At 46.6% G+C, this 8,727-nt stretch overlaps 1 protein-coding gene across 5 annotated transcripts; it reads left to right on the plus strand.

Annotated features, from left to right (window-relative positions):
• The first annotated feature begins 2,070 nt into the window (after positions 1-2,070).
• Positions 2,071-7,920, plus strand: LOC112053061 (septin-interacting protein 1). Of its 5 annotated transcripts, none has more exons than XM_052888395.1 (6): positions 2,071-2,139; positions 2,383-2,654; positions 3,652-3,795; positions 4,537-4,718; positions 4,968-5,087; positions 6,157-7,920. In XM_052888395.1, exons 2-6 carry the CDS (start codon positions 2,549-2,551, stop codon positions 7,882-7,884), a joined length of 2,280 nt encoding a protein of 759 aa, XP_052744355.1. In that variant the 5' UTR covers positions 2,071-2,139; positions 2,383-2,548; the 3' UTR covers positions 7,885-7,920. The 5 variants fall into 5 exon arrangements, with proteins under 5 accessions (XP_052744355.1, XP_052744357.1, XP_023948101.2 ...); XM_052888397.1 differs by having other exon boundaries at positions 2,105-2,139; positions 2,386-2,654; XM_052888393.1 differs by lacking the exon at positions 2,071-2,139 and adding an exon at positions 2,167-2,295 and having other exon boundaries at positions 2,386-2,654.
• Positions 7,921-8,727: the final 807 nt, after the last annotated feature.

The following is an 8,727-nucleotide window of genomic DNA, read 5'->3' on the forward strand; positions in this document are numbered from 1 at the left end:
GGCATGTAGGGAAGGAACTACAAAAAACAAATTGAGATTGACCGGGTTCGCTAGTAGGTTAATAAAAAAATCTATTAGATAGGTATATTGATATCAGCTGGCTCTTTACTTTTTTTATTCAAAAACATTAAAGTATGAGCAACACAATAATGTTGTTAAATTCAAACAACTTCTTTACGTAACTTCTTTATTACCTTAAAATACAGGTATACAAAACATACATGTCATAAGATTTAAATCTATGTATTACATAATAATCAAAGAAAGCAACCTAAATGAAGAAGTTAATAAATAATTATTTAATAATATTATATTAACGTTTACGTCATTTACCTATTTACACAATTTTATCATTTAAGCATTTATTTATATATAATATATTTATTAAATTATGCCTTTAGAATACAAAATATTAATCAAACTTTATAAAAATAATAACTTTTTTCCTAGTCGTCATAATTAAAAAATCCAATACACTGCGTTCGTCACCGCGGCACAGTCGCAACGGTCTTCACCCCACGATCACCCCACGTACGAGCTGCGTAGGTATAGCTCGCGTTTCGACCTTTAGTATGAAGTCCAACTACTGCTTGTAATATATCTACTGTGCCTGCGTGTTTAGCAATTTTCACTATGAGGTTTGTGGCAGACTCACTGCTAGTTTGAGGCAAGCCGACTATTTCTAAGTTATTCATTCTTGCCTGCTGTTGTTGCCTACCGAACTGTGAGCGTATCTCGATGAGTTGATCCTCAGACGCAGTGATACGATCTTGCATTGAGCGCATGTTGTTCTTTAGATGGTCGTTTTCTGTCTGGAGCTGGCCATAAGACGCCTGCAACTGGGTGAACTCAGAGGACAATGCTACTAATTCACTTTTTAATTCAGCAAAGACTGTAGACCTCAGCTCTTCAATAATTTCAGTTTTGATTGTTTTAAGCTTCACGTCTAGGATGTTTTCAAATCGGCTAATTAGGTAAGTATTATCTGTGAGAGGCACACTGCTATCGTACCCGGTCACAGAAGCCTCGGAATCAGCGTCAATGGAACGTGGATTCTTGTGTGATTTGTCAGTACGTACCGGTGTGTTACTGCTGTCTCCACCTTTACGCACACTAGATACACAACTTGGACATTTCCATTGCGTACGTGCGGATGTTGAATCTCCAGTAAATCCGACACATTCAGAATGGTACATGCTGTTACATTGATTGCATTTAATCCTTTTTACAATAACGCTGATATTCTCACGGCAAGCCTCGCAAGTTCCAACCATTTTAATTTATTAATTTGTAGAAAAATTACAAATATATATTTAAATGAAAAAAAGTCTTCCACAGTGGTAGGTTTCGAACTGGGTACCTCGAGTTCGAGTTCGAGTCCGACGTATGTAACCGATACGCCACCGAAACGTTTGATAGCACTGGTGAATTTTTAGGTGCGAATGAAGTTAGGTATATCGCAACCGACTTGTCCAACAATGGATTATTTATATACCCACATCGAAAAAAAAAAAAAAAATATATATTCGTAATGTTCACACACAGCGAAAAATAACTATTTTTATCACTTTGAGACAATGTTTAGCAGGTTCGATAGTAAGCCCAGTCAGAAAAAGTTTTGCACAACACTTCAGTCCAGAGATTATAGATATTTGGAATGTTTCTGATGTGTTATTGTATAGATGCACGACACAGTTTTTAAGCACAGTTTTAGATAGGAAATCCTTTATAAAAAACCTCACGAACACTTTCACATATACTAAGCGATAATTAGAGTGGAAATAAACTTATCTTTGTTAAAAAATCTGACGTATTGTATTTTTAAATGAAAATTTATACGGAGCTAATGTACACTGGTCGACACTAGCGCCGCATGCTTATAAACGCATTAGATCATAGATTTTTGATCTTTGCCAGAGGGGTAACGGTTAGCGAACCACGTCCAGTTATTAATGGTCTAAGTCTAAAATACGTACTACTCATAGAGTAGAGTAGAATGTGTATAGGGCAAGAATTTTTACCGAATCGTAAATCTATGATTTTTAGGGTACCTAATGTCCCTTGGTTCTATCCACAGATTAATGTGGATTAATGTTCTGTCACTCTGTGGTTGTGGTTGACGACGTTGACGTTTGTGTTGTGGGTGTTTTGTTTTGTTTTGTTTTCAGATTTCAATTTTCAGTTTCCACTGTGGTTTTCACTGTTTTGTAATTTGTTGACGTCTGACGGCATAGAAAAATAATTTTTAATCACCTCATCGTTTATTGCGGTTTCGGCCGTGTAGTCCATGTTTCCGTGGGAGTACTGGGATAAAATTTAGCCTGTCCCACTCACAAATAACGTGGCTCTCTATTGGTAAAAGAATTTGAAAAATCGTTTCAGTAGATCCAGAGTGATATCAAATAGTTTGGCAAACTAAAATTGAATGAATTAAATCAGTTTCGTTGATATCAGATTAAGTACTAACATGAATTAAAGATAAGTACAATAATTTGTGAATTTGTGCTTGTAATGCCTAATCTAGTGTTAGTGTTGGTGTAATAGTGCCATGTCTGACGACGAGGTTATACGATTCGAGATCACAGACTATGACTTGGAAAATGAGTTTAACCCCAACAGGAGCCGCAAGGCTAAGAGAGAACAACAAATATACGGTACGTGGACACTGGAGCCCTCCTCGAAGCATTGGGCGGTACAGGCATGAAGCAACATCTAGCACTGTCCATACATTTTTCATAATGTCTTTATTTATTTTGAAGAAAGAATTTTTCATTATGTATCTATAATCAATTCAGGGTTCCCAACTTAGGGGTTTTCCCCCCATATTTAGGGGGCAAATAAGTGAAATGGGATTTTTTTAGGGGTCTGAAATTTTTAGGGGTATTTTTAGGGATTTTTTGACTCTTTAATATTTTTAAATTGATGATAATTTTAATATTTCTTTCTTGACCGAGCGACTTATAACGACATATAATACGTTATTCTACAACCACTCTGAGGCAATTGGAGGCAATTTTCATCGAATAAAAAAATTGGTAAAGTTCATTCAACATGTATGATTTAAAAAAATCTGAATCTTCAAATAAAGACGTAGTATTTTGTCTGTATTAAATATAGACTTTTGAAACATATGACAGCATATTATTTCTAAATTATTATGAATTTATATTTTTTAGGGGGACAACTCAATTATTAAGGCGATTTTAGGGGTTTTTGACACCAACTTTAGGGATAAATATTTTGGAGAGTTGGTAACACTGAATCAATTGATTTTCTCCATCCATCAGCTATAAACAGAGTGAGATTACCAACATTAAGTACATCTCTTACTTCAGGTGAGATGACAGTCAAGGGCTCGTGAGTTGTTCAATGACATATAAAACATTGGACAGGTTAATGAGACTCCATGTTATGTATGTACAGTTATGTTACATACATAGTGATGAACCTTGAACTGTACAGTTTCATAGTAGGGGATAAAATATAGCCTATATTACTTCCTGATAACTTAGCTTAAAAGAATTGTTCAAATCTGTCTAGTAGTTTTGACTTTATTTCATCATACAAAAATGCAAATCTTTTCTCTTTATAATGTTAGTGTAGAAAGTTGGAATGTGACATTGTCAGTGACTTCTGTGTGTGTGGGTTCAGGTGTGTGGGCGCAGGACAGTGATGAAGAGGACAACGAGGACAACGTCCGAAGGAGGGCGCGCAAGCCCAAGGACTTCTCCGCCCCCATCGGCTTTGTGGCAGGTGGCGTGCAGCAGGCCGGCAAGAAGAAAGAGAACAAGAGAGGTGTGTAAAGAACGACTCAGGGCTCTGCACCAGTAGCAGCCAGTAGCAGCCAGTAGCAGCCAGTAGCTTTGGCCAACCACATATCTGTGAAGAGAAATACACAAAGTTGATTAGTCGCTGCACAGTTTTTACAGCCTCCGTGGCGCACAGTGGTAATCACTGTAGATTTATTAGAGGTCCTGGTACTTGTATTAAAGGTCCTGGATTCAGTTACTGGCTGAGCTAATTGAGGATTTCTTAATCAGTCCAGATGTGGCCGGATGGATTTTCATCCTACTCCTAACAAGTTAGCCAACTTCCATCTTAGATTGCATCGTTACTTACCATCTCACAGTCATGATGGTAAGTGATGCAGTCAAGGGATAATTTGTAAATAGTTAGAGCCTCAATAGCTCAATGGTAAGAGCAGTCGGACTCACCACGAGGGGTGGTGGTTCGATCCCCGCCCTGTCGGTCTATTGTCGTGCCCACTCCTAATACAGTCTCTCCCGACTAGTTGGAGGGGAATGAGACTATTGTTCATATTTAAAAATATGGCAAATATTATTTTTAAAAAAAAACAGTAGTCCCTCTTCTATCTCTCCCAACGCAACCAAAGAGATTGTGATTGGGATATTTTCAGTAGTGCCACTACTGGTTGACATTTGTTTATTTATCATCACAAGATATGTTATTTGTTAGGCCTACAGTACAGGATGTGGACTAACTTACTTTTACTTAATTTCATGTCATTGTTTATAGAAGTAGAGAAATCAGAAACTTCGAGGTCCAAGTTCGCCGACAGCTCTGACGAGGAGGCGCCGGCGCCCGACGCGAGCGAGACGGCGGGCGTGCGGCGCGCGGGGCGCGGCGCGGCGCTGGGCGGCGGCGTGGGCACGTGGGAGCGCCACACCAAGGGCATCGGCGCCAAGCTGCTGCTGCAGGTGCCACAATAGAACAATGCACAATAGCGAAATTTACCAAAAACAAACAACAAACATAACAAAATCTTTCCATAGATAAAAGTAATACAGACGAGACAACTTTTTTATTCATGATTTTTAATAATAAATAATTTAGAAGCCTCAGAAAGTTAAAATTTACTAACATTTTGGGCAACTTGTTAGTAAATTAGGCCAGTGTGAAATGTGACACCAGCCCACACTCTACAAGTACAACACTGATCTGTGCAGATGGGCTACCAGCCGGGCAAGGGGCTGGGCAAGGACCTGCAGGGCATCTCGGCGCCCGTGGAGGCCAGCGTGCGGCGCGGCCGCGGCGCCGTCGGAGCCTACGGACCCGAGAAGGCGGCGGTGAGTGAGGGCAGATATGGTGTTGTGTCGTGGCGTGTTGTGACGCGTCACAAGCGTATATACAGAAGTCCTAGACGTCCTGTGTGTGGGTGCAGGTGTGTGGGCGCAGGACAGTGATGATGAGGGTATTTGATGGATTGAGTTCAGTTCTTTGTTAGGCAGCGTGAACGCCGTCACGCTGCTAGTCGCGTTAATGATTATGTGCGATAATGTTTTGTTGGATAAAATATGACTATCGCAAATGACGTAATAACTTTTTAGTGGTAAAAGAATTTTCAATATTGGTACCACCTAGAACACCACACACACCTTTATTTCTTTATAATATTAGTATAGATCAACACCAATAAATAATAAATTTTGTTTCTTACCCTACAAACAGTTATAAATTTAAATCATCATCATCATCCATCTTTATGGTCATCGTCACCGTCACCGTCACCATCATCATCATCATCACCACCATTATCATCATCATCATCATCATCATCATCATCATCATCATCACCATCATCATCATCATAATCATCATAATCATCATAATCATCATCATCATCATCATCACCACCATTATCATCATCATCATCATCATCATCATCATCATCATCATCACCATCATCATCATCATAATCATCATAATCATCATAATCATCATCATCATCATCATCACCACCATTATCATCATCATCATCATCATCATCATCATCACCATCATCATCATCATAATCATCATAATCATCATAATCATCATCATCATCATCATCATCATCATCACCACCATTATCATCATCATCATAATCATCATCACCATCATCATAATCATCATCATCATCACCATCATCATCACCATAATCATCATCATCACCATCATCACCATCATCATCATCACCATCATCACCATCATCACCATCATCATCATCATCATCATCACCATCATAATCATCATCATCATCATGTTCATCTTATATCGTATCAATGATCAATGATCGTACGTGTACGTGATCGGCTGCGAGCGACACAGACGTGGAGCTGTGGGTATGTATGTCGATGTCGCCGGTTCTCGTTGCAGCAAAAGGCGAAGGAGCAGGAGCGGCGCGCGAAGCTGCAGCAGGAGCAGGAGGAGAAGGGCGCCAAGGAGAAGTCGAGCAACTGGAGGAGGTCGCACAAGGGCCGCTACTTCTACAAGGACGCGGCCGACGTCATCCAGGAGGGCGCGGCCGGCGCGCCGCCCGACTCCGCCTGCAGCGCGCCCGTCATCGACATGACGGGCCGCGCGCGCCGCGTGCTCAGCGGCTACCACGCGCTGCGCGCCGCCGCGCCGCGCTTCGAGCACGAGCCGCGCCGCGCCTGCTCGCGCTTCGCCGCGCCCGCGCTGGCGCACAACCTGGCGCTGGCCGTGGCCTGCTGCGAGCGCGACATCGTGCGCAACGCGCGCGAGCTGCGCCAGGCCGAGGACGACGTCGCGGCGCTGGAGCGCGAGCTGCGCGACTGCGACGCGCGCCTGCGCGCCGACGACGAAGTGTTGGCGCGCGCGGCCGGCGTGCTGGCGCGCGTGCAGGCGCTGCGCCGCCCCGACCTGTCGCTGGACGCGCTGCACGCCGAGCTGCTGGCGCTGCGCCGCGACCGCCCGCTGGAGTTCGCCGCCTACGGCCTGAGCGCGGCGGGCGGCGCGCTGGCCGGCCCGCTGCTGGGCGCGCTGCTGGCCGCCTGGGACCCGCTGGCGGCGCCGGCGCTCGTGGAGCCGGCCGTGCGGCGCTGGCGCGACGCGCTGGACGCGCCCGCCTACGACGCGCTGCTGTGGGCGCAGCTGGTGCCGCGCCTGGCCGCCGCCGCCGCCGAGTGGAACCCGCGCGAGCCCGAGCGCATGCTGGCGGCGGTGGAGGCGTGGCGCGCCGCGGCGCCGGCGTGGCTGCTGCGCGCGTTCGTGGCGCGGCACGTGGCGCCGCGCGTGCTGGCCGGCGTGCGCGCCTGGGACCCCACGCGCGACCCGCAGCCGCTGCACGCCTGGGTGCTGCCGTGGCACGCGCTGGCGGGCGAGGCGCTGGCGCGCGACGCGTACCCGCTGATCCGCGCGCGGCTGGCGGCGGCGCTGGCGGCGTGGCACCCGGCCGACCGCAGCGCGCGCCCGCTGCTGGCGGCGTGGCGCGAGGCGTGGGGGCCGGCGCTGGCGCCGCTGCTGGAGCGGCACGTGCTGCCCAAGCTGGAGCAGTGCGTGGCGGCGGCGCCCGTGGAGCTGCTGCACGCGGAGCGTAACGCGGCGTGGGCGTGCTGCGCCGAGTGGACGGAGCTGCTGGGCGCGCCGGCGGTGGGCGCGCTGGCGGCGCGCGCGCTGCTGCCGCGCTGGCTGGCGGCGCTGGCGGCGTGGCTGAACGGCTCGCCGCCGCACGCCGCCGTGCTGGCGTCCTACACCGCGTTCCGCGCGCTGTTCCCCGAGGAGGTGCTGCGCGAGCCCGCCGTGCGCGACGCCTTCCGCAAGGCGCTCGACATGCTCAACCGCAGCTCGGAGCTGCCCGCCGCCGCGCCCGCGCCCGCGCCCGCCGCCCCCGCCCCCGCCGCCGCCGCCGCCGCCGCCGCCGCCGCCGCGTCCGGCAGCTTCACGGAGCTGCTGGAGGCGCGCTGCGCGGCGCGCGGGCTGGCGCTGCTGCCGCTGGGCCGCGCGCGCGAGGGCCGGCCGCTGTGGGCGCTGGGCGCGCTGCAGGTGTACGTGCTGCGCAACGTGGCCATGTGCTCCACGGACGGCGGCCGCACCTTCGAGCCGCTGGCGCTGGACCGGCTGCTGGCGCTGGCGGGCGACTAGTGCGACGAGTTCTGTCCATTAAAGCCTTTTAACTTATCGATTTTCTGATTTCAAATCTTCTATTAGGCCGAGTCACGAGTATGAGCAAACTGTAGATAGCGCTCGGCGCCCGTGGCGCTGCGAACACATCGCTCGTGTCTGCACACACTGTGATGTCTCTAAACATTCAACATATTATGTATTACGGAGCATTGGCTCACTAACTCACAGCTGTCAGTTCTTAATATTAATAATTATTCATTGTCAAGTGTGTTCTTCAGAAGGGCTGGTCATGGTGGCTCCTTAATTTTCTTACATAATAACTTAAAATGTAAGGATAGAAAAGATATAGTTCGTCTTTCTGTGGAATGCATTGTTGAACTTTCTTGTGTGGAGTTGGAACAAATTATTATAGTATGCGTGTACAGACCCCCTCCTGCTGACTTTGATCAATTTGAAGAGGTAATGGAGGATGTAATGAGACGTTTGTGCACATCTTCCAAACAAATACTGATTTGCGGCGATTTTAATGTTGATATTCTAACAGAAAACACAAAATCTGTTAGATTTCTTAACTTATTTAAATGTTTTGATTTGATGCATGCTTTTAACGAACCTACTAGGATAACCGCAACTTCAGGTACCTGTCTGGATAATATATTTTATAATTGTGTGCTTGAGAGAAAGAAGATAATAAATAAATTAAGCTCTGATCATAGTGGTCAAATAATTACTATCTTAAATAATAAAACCAATAGCAATCAATGGGTAAAGTGTAGGCCAATAACTGAAAGTAAATTAAAGCGATTCAAAAACACAATTATTTCTAAAATTCCAAGTCTTGCATTTGAAAATAATCATCCA

This window comes from Bicyclus anynana, chromosome 22, assembly GCF_947172395.1.
Source record: "Bicyclus anynana chromosome 22, ilBicAnyn1.1, whole genome shotgun sequence".
In the NCBI taxonomy this organism is placed as follows: Eukaryota; Metazoa; Arthropoda; class Insecta; order Lepidoptera; family Nymphalidae; genus Bicyclus; species Bicyclus anynana.

Excerpts from the sequence above, each read along its gene's own strand:
- LOC112053061 (XM_052888395.1), top strand. The coding sequence starts at position 2,549 with ATGTCTGACGACGAGGTTATACGATTCGAGATCACAGACTATGACTTG. Across the intron at positions 3,796-4,536 it reads GAAGAAAGAGAACAAGAGAG|AAGTAGAGAAATCAGAAACT; the intron begins GTGTGTAAAGAA and ends CATTGTTTATAG. Across the intron at positions 5,088-6,156 it reads ACGGACCCGAGAAGGCGGCG|CAAAAGGCGAAGGAGCAGGA; the intron begins GTGAGTGAGGGC and ends TTCTCGTTGCAG.